Source organism: Aspergillus ochraceoroseus (genome assembly GCF_002846915.1).
Source record: "Aspergillus ochraceoroseus IBT 24754 chromosome Unknown P175scaffold_5, whole genome shotgun sequence".
Classification (NCBI taxonomy): Eukaryota; Fungi; Ascomycota; class Eurotiomycetes; order Eurotiales; family Aspergillaceae; genus Aspergillus; species Aspergillus ochraceoroseus.
The window spans coordinates 434,859-452,390 of NW_024468480.1; the positions used below are offsets into that span (position 1 = coordinate 434,859).

The 17,532-nt window shown below is 49.9% G+C and overlaps 5 protein-coding genes across 5 annotated transcripts; 2 read left to right on the top strand and 3 right to left on the bottom strand.

Annotated features, from left to right (window-relative positions):
- Positions 1-186: 186 nt before the first annotated feature.
- On the bottom strand, positions 187-4,753 carry P175DRAFT_0439872 (putative protein kinase; the record flags this gene model as incomplete). The annotated part of the gene is made up of 3 exons (XM_040893988.1): positions 187-4,279; positions 4,381-4,561; positions 4,648-4,753. The coding sequence occupies 3 exons, from the start codon at positions 4,751-4,753 to the stop codon at positions 187-189; spliced, it is 4,380 nt and encodes a 1,459-aa protein (XP_040751261.1).
- A 2,411-nt stretch (positions 4,754-7,164) lies between these two features.
- On the top strand, positions 7,165-9,750 carry P175DRAFT_0532814 (PEX28-32 family peroxisomal membrane protein; the record flags this gene model as incomplete). The annotated part of the gene is made up of 4 exons (XM_040900001.1): positions 7,165-7,276; positions 8,053-8,230; positions 8,289-8,426; positions 8,478-9,750. The coding sequence occupies 4 exons, from the start codon at positions 7,165-7,167 to the stop codon at positions 9,748-9,750; spliced, it is 1,701 nt and encodes a 566-aa protein (XP_040751262.1).
- A 409-nt stretch (positions 9,751-10,159) lies between these two features.
- P175DRAFT_0493684 (putative ABC bile acid transporter) lies at positions 10,160-14,770 on the top strand (the record flags this gene model as incomplete). Its single annotated transcript, XM_040895981.1, has 4 exons — positions 10,160-10,198; positions 10,261-10,569; positions 10,621-11,134; positions 11,169-14,770. The coding sequence occupies 4 exons, from the start codon at positions 10,160-10,162 to the stop codon at positions 14,768-14,770; spliced, it is 4,464 nt and encodes a 1,487-aa protein (XP_040751263.1).
- A 180-nt stretch (positions 14,771-14,950) lies between these two features.
- Positions 14,951-16,243, bottom strand: P175DRAFT_0558076 (uncharacterized protein). Its single transcript, XM_040900816.1, has 4 exons — positions 16,134-16,243; positions 15,944-16,075; positions 15,842-15,885; positions 14,951-15,754 (listed from the first exon to the last, which is right to left on the bottom strand). The coding sequence occupies exons 1-4, from the start codon at positions 16,190-16,192 to the stop codon at positions 14,976-14,978; spliced, it is 1,014 nt and encodes a 337-aa protein (XP_040751264.1). The 5' UTR covers positions 16,193-16,243; the 3' UTR covers positions 14,951-14,975.
- Positions 16,244-16,396: 153 nt separating this feature from the next.
- On the bottom strand, positions 16,397-17,431 carry P175DRAFT_0480534 (nucleolar protein 16). The gene is made up of 2 exons (XM_040895436.1): positions 17,259-17,431; positions 16,397-17,187 (listed from the first exon to the last, which is right to left on the bottom strand). The coding sequence occupies exons 1-2, from the start codon at positions 17,387-17,389 to the stop codon at positions 16,608-16,610; spliced, it is 711 nt and encodes a 236-aa protein (XP_040751265.1). The 5' UTR covers positions 17,390-17,431; the 3' UTR covers positions 16,397-16,607.
- Positions 17,432-17,532: the final 101 nt, after the last annotated feature.

A 17,532-nucleotide genomic window follows, 5' to 3' on the forward strand; every position in this document is an offset into this window, starting at 1 on the left:
GCGAAGCCACAAACATCCCCAACATGCTATGCAACTGAATAATCAAACAATTATTATTACACATATGCCAGAAGTGGAAGAAGAAGAAGAAGAAGAAGAAGAAAAGAAAAGAAAGCAAAACATGGGAGCGCAGGCTGCGTCATTTAGTCTTCTGTCCTTAGGTTAGCAACGCTGACTTTAAATCCGTCAATCTTGGGGGGTGTCATCCGTCGCTCGACCTACCAAGCTTGTCGCTGCCGCTGCAGTTGCAAGGTCAGGCTTCCCACTGATACTTCGTGCGGAAACACGAGGTAACGCGGACCCAGGGGTAGTGGTGGCATTTGTGCCTCGCTTAGCAGGCGTCGACGGTGGTAACCCGCTCACGGTAGAGTGACGCTTCCCAGAGATCGGTTTAACAGGTGAGGAGGTCGAGGCGTCTCGACGGATAAAGGAGCCGGCTTTAAGACCTGTGCCGGGCGGTTCTGGAAGAGGTCGGCCCGCCGAAGGGGTGGAAAACGTGTTGACACGTTTCCCGGGGGAATGAGTGCCGAATGTTCTTGGTCGTGAAGCCATTTTGATTCCAGCGATGAATTCATGTCTAAGGGCATCGTGTGGGTTCAACCGACGGGCAGGATCCCACCGAAGACAGCGGGCAATAAAGTCCAAAAAGGCTTCATCGTCGCACTTCAGGACCTGCCTGAGTTCCTTGGAGCTTGGACGACGTCTCCGACCTTTCGAGGAGACCGTAATCCTCGGTTTACCAAGAGAGTCGAAGAATAGCTTCTTGCGAGTACTCTTCTCAATCAAATGTTTCTCGGGAGGCCCAAAAACTTCCATGATACATGCAAGCTGTTCCTGTTCGTTTTCACCAGGAAAGATTGGATAGCCAGTGTAGAGCTCAGCCAAGATACACCCTACGCTCCACATATCGATCGGCATGCCGTACGACATACCAAGGATCACCTCGGGAGAACGGTAAAAACGACTCTGGATGTACGTGTAGACCTTCTCGTTCTCGAAACAACTTGAGCCAAAATCGATGACTCGTATTTCGGAGCTCAAGGGATGAACAAGGAGAATATTTTCGGGTTTGAGATCGCAGTGAATCACCTTCTTAGCGTGGAGAAGCACCAGAGTGCTCAGTATTTGTTTTGTGAACCGGCGGATAAGTTTGATCGAGAACCCTTTGAAATCATGGGCCTTGATGAATTCATACAGATTCATCCCGAGGAGCTCCGTAGATATGCACAGGTGTCCTCGAAAGTAAAAACTTTGGGTGAAATTAACCACACTGTGACGACGATGAGGATCCCATTCCTTCAATTTCTGGAGAAGGTTGACTTCAATCAGCGCCTGTTGATGGAATCTCTTCTTATTACGGATTATCTTGACCGCCACCAGAGCACCAGTTTTGTGATCAATGCATCTCACCACCTGGCCAAAACTACCCTTACCCAGAACATCCATCACTTCGTACCGATAGGCTAAGTGATCACCAAGGACAATATTGTAATCCCCACGGTCATCGTCATAACCAAAGTTTGCAGCCTGTGAATTGAGGTCCCCAACATGCTTCTTAGCATTTTGGGTCCCACAAAAATAGATATCCTTGAAGTCGATAATCTCTCCGCGTTCGAAGATGTTCAAATTGGCGAACCGTAGCGCCTGGGCTGCGGTAACACGATCTTTCGGTCCAGCCTTCCGGCGAAGATTATCGAGTTCTTTCGCGGCGTTCTCAAAATCCTTCCGCTTACTACCAAGTTTTCGCATCTCGTCGTCCGCGGCCAGGATTTCAGAATCTACATTGCTGTCGGATGAAGGCGAAGTAGATGCTGCCACATTCGACCTCGCGGAGCTAATGATCTTGTGAACCGGCGAAAGGATGGAAGAAGCACAGTGATGCTGTTGCACGCTGTCACTCTCAGTGGATTCATGAGACCTACTCGGCTCGAGGGCAAGGCTTTGGTCGCTGCTGAAGCTTGGTTTCCTAAGCGCTACGTTTGTTGCGCCTGACATGGATGACTGTCGTCTGGATTTGAGGTACGCCGGCTTCAGCGTGGGACTCGACGTCTTGGTTGTGGATAGATTATTCCAAGTGACAGAGGCCGGAAGCTTCGGGGGTGGCATGTGATCATACTTCTTGGGATCCGTGCTGACTTCTAGCAGCGGTGGAGGCGGCGGCTGCTGCTGCTGCTGCTGCTGCTGGGATTTAGAGGTGCTTCGTTTCCGCGTCAGGGTAATCTGGTTCCGAAGAGAGGATCCAGAGATACTGTTATTATCGGGGTCAGAAGGAGTAGAAAGTTGACTGATTGTCTCGGCGTTGGAGGAGAAAGCAGAAGATTGGGTTTGGGGTCGGGGCCCATTAAGTTTGTAAGACTGTGACATTCTTGGAGAGTAATCACCACTAGGTTTTTGGCGAAGATAATTATATTCGCTGCTGCTTTTCGGTAGAGTGTACGAGATATAAGGCGAGACCGTTCTCGCACCGCCAGGCATGTTGTCAAAGGACACAAGTGCACTGGAGCTGCTCGCAGTCCGAAGGCCAGCACCGGAGGAGGTGCTCAGGGCAAAATGCGAAGTGCTGCTTCTCGCATGAGGCAACGGAATTGGGTCATCATCGTCGCGGAAAGAAAAGAAGTTGGCTTTCGAGGCAGTTAATGGAGTGCTTGGGGTCTTGGATATGATTTGGGCGGAAGGAGTGGACGAATGGTCATCCTCATCTCTATCAACTAATGCCTCAATTTTCGCTGTCATGGGTGTCCCGAGGGGTAACAAGTTCAACGGAGGCAATTTCAAAGGCTGAAGATTCCTCGTTGTGTACCCAACAGGAGGCGGTGGTTTAGCCTCCGGGGTTTTCATTGCTTGTGCATTTGAGATCTGAGCATCCCCACTCTTAGTTAAAGAGAGCGTCACACTCGTGTTTGAATCAGAGTCGTTTCTAGCCTTGAGAAGCTCAACTTCCACGGGTAAACTAGACTTTCGAGCTCCAGAATATGGCGGTTGTTCCAGATCACCCTTGGGGGATTCATATGCCTTGGGGATAGCGGGCACGGGTGGGACCTCATCATTGGTCGACTGCGCATGTTCCATCCGAGGTTTTGGTGTTGGGAGACGGGACGATGATAAGTTTTGCGATAATCTTGCTTGTAAAGAGCCCCCGGAGTTTCTTGCAGAATTATAGCTGGTGTTGGACGACAAAGACAAGCCCGAACTGTAGGACTTGCGATTGGGATCGGGAGTAGTCCGCGTGGACGAGGGAGTAACGCTTTTCCGCGGAATGTTCGAAGGGGAGTGCGCACATGAACGAGGGCGCAGTGGCAATGGATCAGTTTGACTCGGTGGTGTAAAAGGCAGCGGATGGGCTTGTGGTGCGATTGACCTGCGTTTCAGGCGTCGTGCATCGGTGGGACTAATAGTGCGAGCACCAAGACCCGTCGCATGTGGTGGCATAGCCGACATTCGCTTCGAACATGAAGACGGAGTGGTTGCTCTCCCTCCTACGTTCTTGATCGGTGTTCGAACAGCGTTCGTGGAGGAAGATCTACCTTGGTCGACAGCCCCAGACGTCGCCAAAAAGTTGTCACCGAGGTCCCTCGGGGGAGGCTGGAAAGATTTGGCCTTTGCATTCCGCACGTTTGCTGAGAATTTTGTACCATCATTGCGACCCGACTCCAAATGCTGCGCTCGTGGACGAAGAAAGTTTGTTTGGTCATTTCGGGTCGTGTCAGCACTGGCTTTTCGGGCTGACAGGCTCTGTCGTCGCGCAGATGCAGCCGTAGGTAGTGAACCAGGTCCAATCGATTTGCGCGGTACACGTGGCGAAGCACCGGTGCTGCCTTGGTTTTGAGCGAGGCTCTGTCGACGATTTCGGGTCGTCAGGGTTGTGGAGACTGGGGGGCGGGAGGATGAGATGTCAGTTGAGAGATGCTGGCCCACTAGACTTTTCCGTCGAGCAGAGTTACTTCTCGCGCGCCCTGATGTATTACTGTCGGCACTGCTATTTGCCCACGGATTAGTAGGATGAAACGAGGCGGTTTGACGCTCAAACCCGACCCCCCTATTTCCAGGCATTGGGAAATGGTTCAAGCTCGGTTCCGCCATGATGCTATTGTGGAAATCATCGAAATTGACCGGGGCGAGGAATTCCACGCTATTGGGGGGGGTGTGATTGTACTCTGTCTGTGAAAAATTACCCATGCTATTGGACCGAAGGCTCACTCGGGAATTGGAGCTCTTTATAGATTCGTTGGTCGAGTCGACTGAAGATTTACCGGAATGAAGAACGGCGCCGGAGGCGTTGCTATGATATTCCACATTAGATTGATGGGAAGGAAAGAGCCAGCGATCAGAGAGTGGTGACAGGGGGTGCGGTGATAGGGGGCCCAGTATACAGAGACATACCTGCGAGGCGGCAGGTCCTGTGGGCGTGGACCCTGAGGAACCTTCTGATCGCGAATGGAGAGTCTCCGCTTGCTCAAAGTGCTTATTCGAGACCCGACAAGATTACTAGAGGAATGGAACGCGGCATCGGAAAGAAAGGTGGTTGAAGAATGCTTCTGCAATCTTCTTCGGGCGGGTCCCTCTGTGCATCACAAATAATTCTTGTTAGCCATGGCCAGCAGATGTGGCTTGTCCTCAACCACCTTGTCGCCGTTATATTTCTCTTACCTCCAAAACCCACGTTCTCGTGTCCCACTGGACTGGATGATCTCGACTGCACTCTACGCGGCTGCCCCTTTCCTGCACTCTGTTGGCCCGACAACTTTTCCGGCATCGTCATACTTTGGTAGAAGCTCCGGACGCGGGGAATACGTCCAGGAAGAGGGATTGATCACGGGAAGTAGGAAGAAAATCGGTAGGAAGGCCCAGTGGCCACGGCATTCAGGAGAACAAAATTTCCCAATGCTCAACGAAGGAGAGCCTTGACCAACAGCGTCGCGCGACCCACGGCGGTCGTTAACGGTCCATCGCGGGGGTCAAGAACAGGAAACTCTGTTCCGAAGGTGTGATAAGGAGGGATGGGAACAGAAAGCAGAAAGGTTGTAGGAGAAAGAGAGAGGTTGCCAGTTTCTTTTCCACGACGTATTTTCCGCAAAGGTATAAACTGGAAGGGGGGGGGGGGAGAAGGTCGAAGAGTTCGTTCGCAGAGAACTCGGGTTGGGGCTGCAGTTCTGCTAGACTTGGCGTTGGCGTGGATACAAGTTAACAGGCGTACTAATATCAGTACAGACCCCCCAAAAAAAGGGTCGAGTAGGAAGGAACAACAAATTCGGAGAGAACGGGAAGGAGTAAATAAATCTGAGAAGTCCAAAAAAAGGCGTTTAATATGGGTAGAGCTAATAGGAATCTCAGGAGCCTGCCAGGCAGCTACGGAGGACCTAACAGGAAGCAGGAAAGGAGAAAGATCTGTAAACAAGCAACTCTGTCTCTCATCCACAACTTTTGCTGTTGCTGCAAGACAAAAAAGTGACCCCTGGCTCCTTTTTTTTTTTTTTTTTTTTTTTTTTTTGGTCCGGGACTTCTTGATATGGTTGCAAACAGCGCAAACACCACGGAAGATGCGAAATTGCTCCCGTATTGGGACTAGTGTACTCTGGGAGCACGAAGAAAGTTTAGCCTCTTTCTTTAGCGTACTGAGGATTGAAAATTACATCACTTTCCTCTCTGTATCTGCTACTATAGAGTACTACTCCATAATATAGTGACTACTCCATCATATAGTTACTACTCCATCATACTCCGTATAGTAGTTCCTAACTCCGTAGTACTCCGTAGTAGTGCCTAGACAAAGACAAGTCTCAAAATAGACAACTTCAACAAGTAACGTAATTCCTGGGGTTCGCTCACCCAACCTATTTTAACCATATACAGAAACTTTGAAGCTATACCCAACAACCAAAATACGTGGAATTTCACTAGATCTAATTAATGAAATGTGTATAATCTTAAATATTATAAGTAGAGATGTTAGTAGACTGTGTTGTAACCCTTCTAAAGGAGTCTTAGTTATAAGATGACGGCAAATGGGCTGCCAAAAACGGCCACAGTTGACGCTGCTTTTGGCTGTCGATTTGCCATTCCCCCTGTTCACTCACTTGAGTACTTTTATGTTCACGCACCTAGCATAAACTACTATTATTATTCTTGGGCTCTAATTGTCAAGTTATTCCCATTCAAATCAGATTTCAGTAACTATTTCTTTACTGCTCCGTAAAACCACCAACTCTAATGACACGACTGTTCGCCACAGTTGCCCTTAACAATAAACTCCCACGATCATGATAGGATCATGACAGGACCAACACGTCATCTTTCACGACTCCCTCCAGGAGGCTTTTACGTGTACGGCCTGTGGTATATCTTGCTTCGCTCACGTCAATCCTCCTTAAGGGATCTTATCACATTCTTCAAATCCACAGTCGGTATAATTAACTTGTGCATCATCCTGTTAAAACTGGGCAGTCTGCAAATACCCCCTGCGTTTAGATCCTTAGCTGTCGCTTGTCGTGCTGTTCCTTCCTAGTATAATGGAGGAAGCAACAACTCAGTGTTCTGCACCTTCTACACATACCCCAAGCGACGTTCAAACAATGCCTGGCATGAGACGACTCGGACGCTGTCAAGTATCTTGGAGTTGAACATCTCCTTGGCCTCGCACGTCGGCAGTAGATGATTCGTTACAGAAACTCGAACCCAGTCAGCAGATACTCAAGTTCCGACAGATGACAGAGGAAGAGTTCAATATCCTGTCCGCTGATGATACGCGACCCTGCAAGTTCGTCAAGTTTCAATATCATCGCCCGACTGAACTTTTACTTGTGAAAGTCATGCCGAATTGGGATCACGAGAACATTGCAATCTGCTCTGGTTCGAAAGATGATTGACAGGCAACTGGTGGCCATGAATGTAGATTATGAGTGCCTCTCGGTCTCTGGATTCTGTCGTGATGTTAATACACTACTGCAAGTCTCCACGGATGAAATTCGCCTTCCGCTGGAGGTGTTTGTCGGCCGACAAGCGGTAAATCCTGGAGAACATGACATTGTGATAACAAAAGACATGCTACTTGGGCTTCTGCACAGCTATGGGAGTATCGCCGGCAACGGCGCATCTCACAGTAGCTTTGAATTGTCCGGGGGTCTTTATGATGTTGCATAGCACTTCAACATGCTTGGGTTCAGAAGAATGGATCTGACGGGCGGATGTCATGTTCTTGCTACTGATGCTTGTTCTCTTGCTTTGATGGTTGTAGAGATTGAAATCAGTATGACCGAAGTTGTCCACGGGCCTCGTGGCGGTGAGGACTTACCATAGTATGTTTTTTAAGTGGGTAACAGACGTTGTTTTCCCCCTTTACTGCTTGCTCAGTAGCTATAGGGGCTGGTTGTTATGGGCTGATAATATATTATTATTGCTATTTTATAACTATCCAAAAGGTTCATTACCAGGTGTTTTTGGCCTGTAATCTAGAATCTCCACTTCTTTGCAGGAGCTTTACTCTTCCCTTCGAGCTGCCCTTTATTTCTCTATCTCGGGGGCTACAGCTGTCACTACTGGAAGAGGACTATATGAGGTTTCTTCTTTAATATGGGATGACGATCTGGGACTGCTGTTTCTGAAACACTAGCGAGCTCTTGGTTGGCTGCTTTCTTTGGCCGACTTCTGTCCGGAGACGAGAAGACAGTTGGTTAGGTAGATAGGTCCTGAGGTCAGCAGTTGCACATTCTCGATCTTGCCGCCTTATACAGTCCAGGGGGATATTTCCCCAATCCTGTTCCCAGGTATACCAGAGTATACCTAGTATATACAGTTTAGGTAGGTAAAGTAAAGCATTGTGGATGGGTAGTGTTGGATCGAAATTAATTACCCGTTACCGCAAAAATACGCAATGTAATTTATCAATCTGCTGCTGTCTTGCTCGGCTTTTTTCTTGGAGCATGTGCCTCCGTCCCGCAATCTAACGAGTACCTTCACTGCAATTAACTATTATTATTATGATTATCGACCTCACCCACCCTCCATTCACCACGAAATGCAGCTTTCTCTTGCCCGGGTGGCTGATTCTTGTATAAGGTATCATGGATGAAACGACGACTGATGCCTCCGCCGACCGTGACGACTTACCCTTGTCCCCTCTAGGCAAACAGAGTGGGAATATCGAGGGCCTTGATTTCAGGCGACATGGAAGATCTGGATCTGTGTCTAGCATGTCTAGCATTCGTCGGTCGGTGCAAGATACCTTACTCACAAAGTATGTGCCTCCGGACCCCTTCGTGATCTATTGGGGGCTTGTACTGACCCTTGGGAAGGATCCTACAGCAGGTTATCCCGGATGATGTCGATGACGATGCTATGTCGGTGACCAGCAAGGCTGCTTTATCGGACGCCAAGCGACCCGCCTTCAGTTTGCCGGTGATGGCCAATAACTTTCGGCGGTTTAATGCAAGGTAAATATACAGTTATCCTGCTGGAAAGGAGCACTGGCTGAAATATCGCAGGATCGGGATTGTTTTCCACCTTCAGACCCAGATCGAGCGCCTGCTCAGTTGGAAGCATCCATCCCACACTTTCTCCTTCCTCTTCGTCTATTCCTTTGTTTGCCTAGATCCTCACTTTCTCGCCGTAATTCCCATTGCGACTGTCCTTCTATTCGTTATGGTGCCCGCCTTCCTTGCCCGACACCCTCCGCCGCCCTCCACTTCGACATCCAGCATTACCCCATATTACTCCTACCAGGGTCCTGCGCTGGCGCCGGCGAAAACTATCAAACCCGCTCCCGAGACATCCAAAGATTTCTTCCGGAATATGCGGGATCTGCAGAACTGTATGGCTGATTTTTCAGACTTGCATGATTCAGCCGTTTCAGCCGTTGCGCCCTTGACGAACTTCTCAAACGAGGAGCTGTCCTCGACGGTTTTCCTTCTATGTATGCTGCTCACCGCAGGGTTGTTTATTACTTCACACCTTATCCCATGGAGATACATTTTGCTTGTCAGTGGCAATGCTGCGATTCTATCCAAACACCCCAACATCCACGACTTCATCCAGAATATTGCCCATGATATGGCCAAGGAAGCCGCGGGCCAAGCGCCACCCCTCGCTTCCGCTTCTCCAGAGGTGCCTTTAACGAGGTTGTTAGGGGACATATCCTTAGATTCGTTCCCTGAGGAACGCGAAGTGGAGATTTTTGAAATTCAATATCGTTCCCTGGCCCCTTATTCCGAATCCGACTGGGAGAGTTTTCTTTTCAGCCCTGTGCCTTATGACCCCCTCTCACCGTCCCGTATTGCGGGTGATCGGCCCAAGGGGTGCCGCTTCTTTGAAGATGTCCAGCCTCCTGCTGGGTGGGCATGGAAAAGCAAAAAGTGGGAGTTGGACTTGGATTGTCGCGAGTGGGTAGTGGAGCGTATGATCACTGGTGTTGGGTTTGAGGTTCCAGGAGCCCCCTCGCAAGGCGGCCCTGGCACTGATGAGATTGGAGGTTGGGTTTGGGATTTGTCTTCCTCTTCGTCTCCTCGGGGTGATGACGGAGTTGCATCCGCACTGGGTTATCAGGACTTCGGGTCAAATCCATCTCTGTGCGGAGATAAGAAGAAGTCAAGAAAGAAGGGGAAAGAGAAGGCTTCCCAGGACTATGAAGAGAAAGGGAACACTGGGCCGAATGTGATGGGTGAATGGAGGCGAAGACGCTGGGTACGGATTGTCAACCGAATTGGCATGTCGGCTGGCAAGGAGAGGGAGAAGGACAGGGTTGTCGATGACAATGCATAGATGTAGTTACTATTGTAACTATTGTGTGGCCACCCTTGTCATATGATTAACGAACTCAATGCGCTTGCACTGAAGATACAATCCTAAATAGCCCCTTTCATCCTACAGCAATTCCTATTATAGTAACCACATGAGTAGCAAAACAACCTAAGGCAGGGCTTGCTTTTCTTTTCTTTTCTTTCCTTTTTCGAGACGGAGTTGTGCTGGCGAGGGAATTTCATGCCTGAGGCTTCAAGAGCTGGGCGTGTTCGGTGGCAGCCAATCATGACGGGCGGAAGTTGCAACAAGAGCCTGGGAGCCTGGGGCTAGCGACACGGAGGTATTCAAAACCACAGCCTTCCTTCTCTCAGTCCCTGTCAGCAATGTTTCATCGTTATTCCTGCACAATATTTCTCAAATACCATTAGGAATGGCATATGGCATATGGGGCCCGTGTCGCTCAATTTGGGTAAATTCCTTCATATCATTGGATTTGGCTTTACCGGGTTATACTAATTCTTGTGACAATAGGACTCTGCTAATGCCCGGGTGTCACAATGTGCCATTGCTTACTTTTCTCTCGTGCCAGCCATAATCATCCTGATTGCGGTCTTGACCTATGCGCTACGACGATTGCCATGTGTCCAGCGTCCTAAATGGGCTAGGCCTTTCATCCAAGAATTGCCCCCTTACTGTGAGTTGCGGTTACCAGCCCCGAAGCAACGTTTAGGCTGGGTGTTAGCCCTGTTGGCGGTTTCCAGCATCGGATTCGCCTCTGGGCTCATTAAGTTGATTCTTAATGGGAGAAGTCCGACGAATTGGATTCTCCTTGCTGGTTGGGTAAGTACCCAAGGTCTGCACTGGACCAAGCTTCATCTAATACCCATGTAGGCCATTGCGTTCGCCTTGGTTGTTACCGAACGCCCGAGATCAAGTCCCCTGCTATTCCTGGCTTTTTATGTGGCGGAATCGATTGTGGAGATTGCTTATATCGTTAACGGTGATGTATATGCGGTCTCTAGTATATTCACCTACTATGTTGCGGCTGGTACCGCCTTGTTGGGTGTGGCTGTCATTCTTGCTATGCCTCTTCGCCAGGTGGCTCTTCCTACCTTTGACATCAGTACCGTTGGGCAGGCCCCAAATAGTGATCACCGCAGTCCCGAAGACAATCTGCGATTGTGGCAGTTTTTCACCGTGTCTTGGATGGCGCCGCTGCTGGCCGTGGGAAAGAGCCGCCAGCTGAATGAAAGTGACGTTTGGTTTCTTGGATTTGAGTTCCAGCACCAGAGGCTGCATGAAAAGTTTCGACAGCTCCACGGAAGCGTTCTTCGCCGATTGCTGCAGGCAAATGGTATTGACCTGCTCATCATCAGTACAATTGCAATTGTGCACATGCTTTGCGGTTCGTCTCGTTTAACCTTTCTTGCAATTGACAGAGACAGTAGCTGAGTATCTTTTAGAGTTCTCTACACCGTTGCTACTCCAGCAACTATTAAAGGCAATGGAGAGCCAAAATAGATCGCATCGTGCTGCTTTGATTTATGCGCTACTTTCCTTGCTGCTTCGTTTAGTGGCAGCGCAAGCCCAGGTGTTCAACCTCTGGTACGGAAGAAGAAGTTACGAACGGAGCAGGGGAGAGATGATTATGATGGTCTATGAGAAAGCCCTATCGCGGAAGAATATTTTCGAGCAGAATATTGATCGTAAGGACGGAGAAAACGAGACGTCGGACGAGCAAACTGACAGTGACGAATCCAAGCTGTCCCGAAATACGTCCAGGTTTTGTTGCTTTCCAAACCCCTGGCGGACCCCCGATAAAAAGAAGCCTAAAAGTGCTGCCTCTATGGGGAAAATATTCAACCTGCTACGAGGTGATGTCTACGAAGTCGCCCAGCGGTTCTGGGAGATAGACAGGCTGATCGATGGGCCGTTGGGTCTTATTATAGCGGTCGCCCTCGTTTGGAAAGTGCTCGGACCATCCTGCTTCTTGGGGATTCTCGTTGTTTTGGTTGCCCAGTTGATCAATATCTTCACCACTCGGGGACTTATCCGCTGCGAGCGTGTTCGCAGAGTAGCGACGGACGCCAGGCTCCAAGTTACATCCCAATTTGTGGAGGCTCTTCGCCACCTTCGCTGGTACGGTTGGCAGAACCATTGGCTTCGCCAGGTTATGGATGCCAGACAGGAGGAGTTACGGCTTCGAATACTCTCTAAGCTATGGAGTGTTGGTATTCTTTTTGTTACCGCTTTCTCCAGCGGATTTTTCCCAGTTGTGGCCCTCTATGCTTACGCGTTCCTCACTGGGCATCGTCTGAGCGTCGATACCATATTCCCAGCACTACAGCTCTTCTATATGCTGGAGTCTCGTCTAAGAGCTATCCCTGGCCTGATCACAGTGTTAATCAATGCCTCGATTGCCATGGAGCGAATTGAGGATTTCATGGCTGAACCTGATAAGGAAACCAAAGCAACCACGGCAGATCCTGGCTCCATCCTTTTCCAGCTGGAATCCTGTTCCTTCGCCTGGCCTGGAAAATCTTCCGCTATTCTTTCAGACATTAGCCTGGGCTTTTCTAAAGGACTTACCGTCATTTATGGAAAAGTAGGAACTGGGAAGACGGCTCTCCTACAAGCACTTCTTGGTGAAATGGATAAGATCAGCGGAGAATCCCGTCTACCAAATGAGATGATAGGATATTGCGCTCAGACTCCATGGCTACAGAGTATGAGTATCCGAGATAACATATTGTTTGAATCCCCATATGATGAACAGCGTTATAAGAAAGTTTTGGATGCCTGCGCCTTACTTCCAGATCTCTCGCATTTCAAACACGGCGATCTGTCCTTTATTGGAGAGAATGGAATTGGTCTTTCTGGGGGACAGAAAGCCCGTGTGGCCCTTGCGAGAGCAGTTTACAGCTCCGCCAGGGTCTTGTTTCTTGATGACCCCTTGTCCGCTTTGGACCACAACACGGCCGAGCTGGTGGTTCGAAAGTGCCTGACGGGGCCGCTGATGGATGGACGTGCCGTAGTCCTTGTCACACATAGGACTCAGCTTGTCCGTCATATTGCAGACCAGATGATCAATATTCATGATCGCACGGCAACGGTAGAAGGGAAGTCAAGAGATCCCCTCCATGACGATGCCCACGCCAGTGATGTCTCCCCAGACAACTCAAGCAATGCTGATATGGACGAACCTGAGCTGGTAGATCACTCAGCTGCCGTACCATCTAAGTTTATTGAAGAAGAACACCGTGCTGAATGGGGTGTGAAAGCGGCCGTTTATATGAGCTACATCAGAGCTGGAAAATATAGGTGGTGGGCTATTTTGGTCATCAGCCTGGTGGTATTCCGCCTGGCCAGAGTCGCACAAGCTTGGTTCCTGAAGGAATGGGGTGAGGCGTATAATGAAGTCATTCATGTATTCCAGCACTCCTCCCTAGACGACAGAATCTCTATTGGCCGGTGGACAACGCTCCCGATTATGCCAACCAAGTTTAATTGGACCCTAAAAAATCCTCTTGACGACTTCCCGTCGCCCGTGGAGGATGTGCGGCCTTGGCTGTTGGCCTTTTTGGGGATTACAATTTTCCAAGTTGTTATGCTGCTCCTTCCCCAGCTTTTGATGCTTGTAATTGTTTACTGGGCCGGCAAAAAGCTCTTTGAACAAGTCATGGAGAAAGTCAGCCATGCCACATTCCGTTTCTTCGATGTTACCCCTATTGGGCGTTTAATGAATCGATTGACATCGGATATCGGAGTAGTGGATGGCAATATCAGCGAACAGTTCCAGAGCATCGCGTTTTCAGCTATCATTTGGTCGTCTTCAATTGTTGTCATAGCCTCGGTGACACCGTTATTTCTGGTATTTTCGATTGTGCTTACTACCGTATTCTTCTGGACCTTTTTTCAGTTTCTCCCTACCTCGCAAAGTCTTCGTCGCCTGGAAATGGTATCCCTCAGCCCCCTGATGTCTAATTTTGGCGAGCTGCTGCATGGTCTCACGACGGTGCGTGCGTTTCATGCCGAGGGCCGGTTTCAAGATCGTGTGATCGCCGTTGTCGACAGGTTCCAGGGAATGGACCACTTCTACTGGTCGCTTCAGAGCTGGTTGATGTATCGCTTTGAAAGCTTTTCGGCCATTTCTACTTTCTGCCTCACAGTGCTTGCACTTTACACGGACGTGTCTCCTGGATTGGCTGCCTTCGCGCTGATCGCCGCAGGCAATTTTGTCGATTCTACCCACGCATTATGCCAACAATATGGTCAGCTCCAGATGGATTTTGTATCCGTCGAACGTGTCGATGAGTTGCTTCACGTTGATCAGGAAGAGCCGGGAACAATCGAACCGCCGGCATCATGGCCCAAGTTTGGCAACGATATTGTCTTTGAGGATGTAACAATCCGCTACGCTCCCCATTTAGACCCATCACTTCACAACATTACCCTTCGCATTCCGGGCGGATCTACAACAGCCCTGATAGGCAGAACTGGAAGCGGCAAGTCCACTCTGGCTATCTCTCTCCTTAGTGTCATCAAGCCCGAATCCGGCCGTATCCTCGTCGACGGCATTGACATCGCACAAGTTGATAAACAGGCGCTCCGAACTCGGGTCACATTTGTCGCGCAAGACCCTGTTCTTTTCCCGGGGAGCATTCGTCTGAACCTCGATCCAACCAACGAATACCCCGATGAGGAGTGCGCTGACGTCCTGAAGCGTATCTGCGGTCGACACGCTTGGAGTCTCACAACCCATGTTGACACCGGAGGACGAAACCTCAGCCAAGGCGAGAGACAACTGATTGGCCTTGCGAGAGCGGTGCTACGCCGGAGCTCGGTTGTTATTCTGGACGAGGCGACGGCGTCAATTGATCATGAGAGCTCGCTTGAGATCCAGCAGATACTTCGAGAAGAAATGCGCGAGTCGACCGTCCTTACTATTGCGCATCGGTTGGAGGCTATCAAGGATGCAGATTACTATATTGAATTAGATCAGGGACAAGTATTGAGACAGGGGTTTGTGAGGGATATGTGATGTGATAGACCTGCTCGAATTGAAATTAGTTATGTAGTAGTGACTTGGCATTGTATCATGGTTGACGAACATTTTTTTTTTTTTTTTTTTTTTTTTTTTTTTTACGAACACTAGCTATTTATTGCAATTGTACAGAATAGAACCAAAACAGAGAGAAAGACAAAATGAATCTCCCTCCCCATCTTCTCCAACCACAACCTAAACCCTAAACCAGATAATGATATACATAGATCCCAACCCAGCAGATAATACAGCAATACAACCCCGCCTTAGTAACCAGGGACCTCACCCCGCCAGAGGAAGTAGTACTCTGAAGCGGCGCAGTTCCACCCGAACCAATCTCGGGACTTTTGCCAGGAGTGGTCCGGACGCTGGGACTCGACTCCACCGCCGCCGTCCTAGAAGGACTCCTCATCGTGGTCGTGGTAATCTGGGAGGGCTGTCTTATCCACGAGCCAGACTCCCCCGCGGGAGGCACGACAAGAACCGGTTCCATCGTAGTAGTAGATCCCACAGAGCGGGTATTCCCCGTTAACCTCGTCCGCACCGTCCACGGATCAGAACAGACAACACTCTTCCCGACGAGGTCCGCATCCGAGAACGCGGCAGTGCTGCTCGCACCCTGCGGAACAATCCCCACAGTCACACGCGTAGCAGGCGGAGGAAGAGGGAGGGGTCCCGGCTCCGCGAGATCGATCTCTGGGTGGAACAACGGGACGTCCCCGATAGCTGCGACCGCATCTCCGGGGTGCGCTTTTCCCTGCTGCTGCTGCTGTTGCTGCTGCTGCTGCGCTTCTTTTGGTTGCGTTGTTTCGGGCTCAGGGTGTAGCGGGAGGCCGTGGGCCGTGGGTGCTTTGGTTCCCGGTAGTGCAGAGGCGCAGAGGATGGTTTCCGGGACGGGGATCTGGGAGGAGTGCGTGAATGTGTGTCCTGTGCCGTTGAATGCGCAGACGGCGTCTCCTGCTGCCGGGGAGGATTCGTAACCTGTGATAGCATTCGGTATCAGATGGTAGCCCGCGAGGATTTTTTTTTTTTTTTTTTTCTCTCTTTATCTGCATCTGCTCTACTTACAGACGGCGGTCTTTTCGTAACCGGGGGGCAGGATGTTGGATAGCCTTTGGCGGGCTGGGTTCAGCTTTGTTTCTTTCGTGGTGGGAGGGATTAAGAGCATACTCGATATTACAGGAGCGAATCTCTGCCGTGGATGCAGAAACACAGGATATGATTGTGGAGCCTTGGAGAGAGCCGCTGATACAGTAGTGGCCGGCTGGGCTTGAGCAGAGGAGGCTGTTGGTTTCCGTGTCACTGAGAAGAGTCAGTTATTGTTGGAGATATCGTGGTGAAATGAAAGGATTTGGCTTACTATTGGATTTGACCGAGAATGGAGGGGATCAAGAGAGTGAGGGTAAGTAGAAAGCACATTGTATCGTGATTTGCCTGTTTCGGTGGAGGAGTACTGCAGTGTTTTTGAAGATGATAATAGGGTCTTGTACTAGAAGGGAGGGAAGAAGAGAAGGCGAAGTACAAGAGCTTTGTTTACGCGTTGCGAGTACACGACACGACACCGTGATGAGAAGCAAGCTGAGTATTGTGATGGTAGACCAAAAATAGCTTTGCGTTGTTTTGCTGCGATAAAGAGCTCATTTCAATCAATTCTATAGGGTATTGTAGATTGATATATGAACATTAGGGCTCGAGGATATGCACCCTGGATGGATTGCGAGTGCAAATCAGCTCTAGGCTAGCAAGAAAGAAATACTTTTTTTTGTCGAGAAATTCAACCCTGAAAAACGCCGAACTCGCCACACAAATGCGCTGTCAACCCAAAGAAAAATCATCATGCCTGGCTCTCCTTCCACTTGCGAATCCTCCGGCGCAGGTCGCCCGGGGTCTGTTGCATGGGATTCAGCTTCCTATCCCGAGCCATAGCGGCATAGTTATCGCCGTGCCGCTCAACCAATCTCGTAATCCACTCATCCTCGCGCTTGCTCTGGTGGCGAGGTTTCTTGTTGGCGGCGGCCTCGGACTCCTGGGCGGCCTGGAGCTCTAGTTGCTGTACGATGGCACTTGCTGGGTTCTTTGCTGGCGGCTTCGAATCATCTTCGTTGTCAGACAGATCGTTTAAGGGGTCGTTAAGTGGGTTTGCGCGCCGGCGCTTAATTCCCGCAACCTCGATCTCATCGTCGTCGCGGACTACTCGAATGATTTTTCCAGTTTTAGGGTCGCGCTCAACCTTTGCTTCACCCACAGCCGCCTGTTTCACAGCCGCCTCCACGCTGCCTTTGATGTGTAGGGAGTCCTCTACGTCCTCGAAGCCGGTCTCGGTTTTGCGACGCTCAGAGCCACCGGACGGCGCATTCAGACGATGAACTAGACCAAGGCGGCGGTAGTTTTGAGTGAGAGTCAACTTGCGATCCCTGTACCAGAGTGACCATCGGGGTTAGTTAGAGTTCGTATTCATTGTTGGTGGAAGTAAAGAGAAATATACCAGTTTTCTGCAATAATGGCGTTACCCAGAACGTTGATCTTCTTCCGGCCGCTCTTGAGCATTCCCGTCCTTTTGGGCCTCTGCTTAGGTGCAGAGGACCTATTCTTTCGTGTCTGACGGATATTTCCCATTTTATCGGAATGTATGGGAGAATTGACGGTGGCAGATGCGTAGATGGCAGTCGGAGAAATAGTAAAAAAATATTCCCTTCCCATCTTGGATTAGAGCCTTATCGATTTGGCCGAAAAGCTGACGCTGTTTGCATCTGGTCTTG

Excerpts from the sequence above, each read along its gene's own strand:
- P175DRAFT_0480534 (XM_040895436.1), bottom strand. The coding sequence starts at position 17,389 with ATGGGAAATATCCGTCAGACACGAAAGAATAGGTCCTCTGCACCTAAG. Across the intron at positions 17,188-17,258 it reads GCCATTATTGCAGAAAACTG|GGATCGCAAGTTGACTCTCA; the intron begins GTATATTTCTCT and ends ACTCTGGTACAG.
- P175DRAFT_0558076 (XM_040900816.1), bottom strand. The coding sequence starts at position 16,192 with ATGTGCTTTCTACTTACCCTCACTCTCTTGATCCCCTCCATTCTCGGT. Across the intron at positions 16,076-16,133 it reads ATTCTCGGTCAAATCCAATA|TGACACGGAAACCAACAGCC; the intron begins GTAAGCCAAATC and ends GACTCTTCTCAG. Across the intron at positions 15,886-15,943 it reads ATTCGCTCCTGTAATATCGA|GCTATCCAACATCCTGCCCC; the intron begins GTATGCTCTTAA and ends AGCCCGCCAAAG.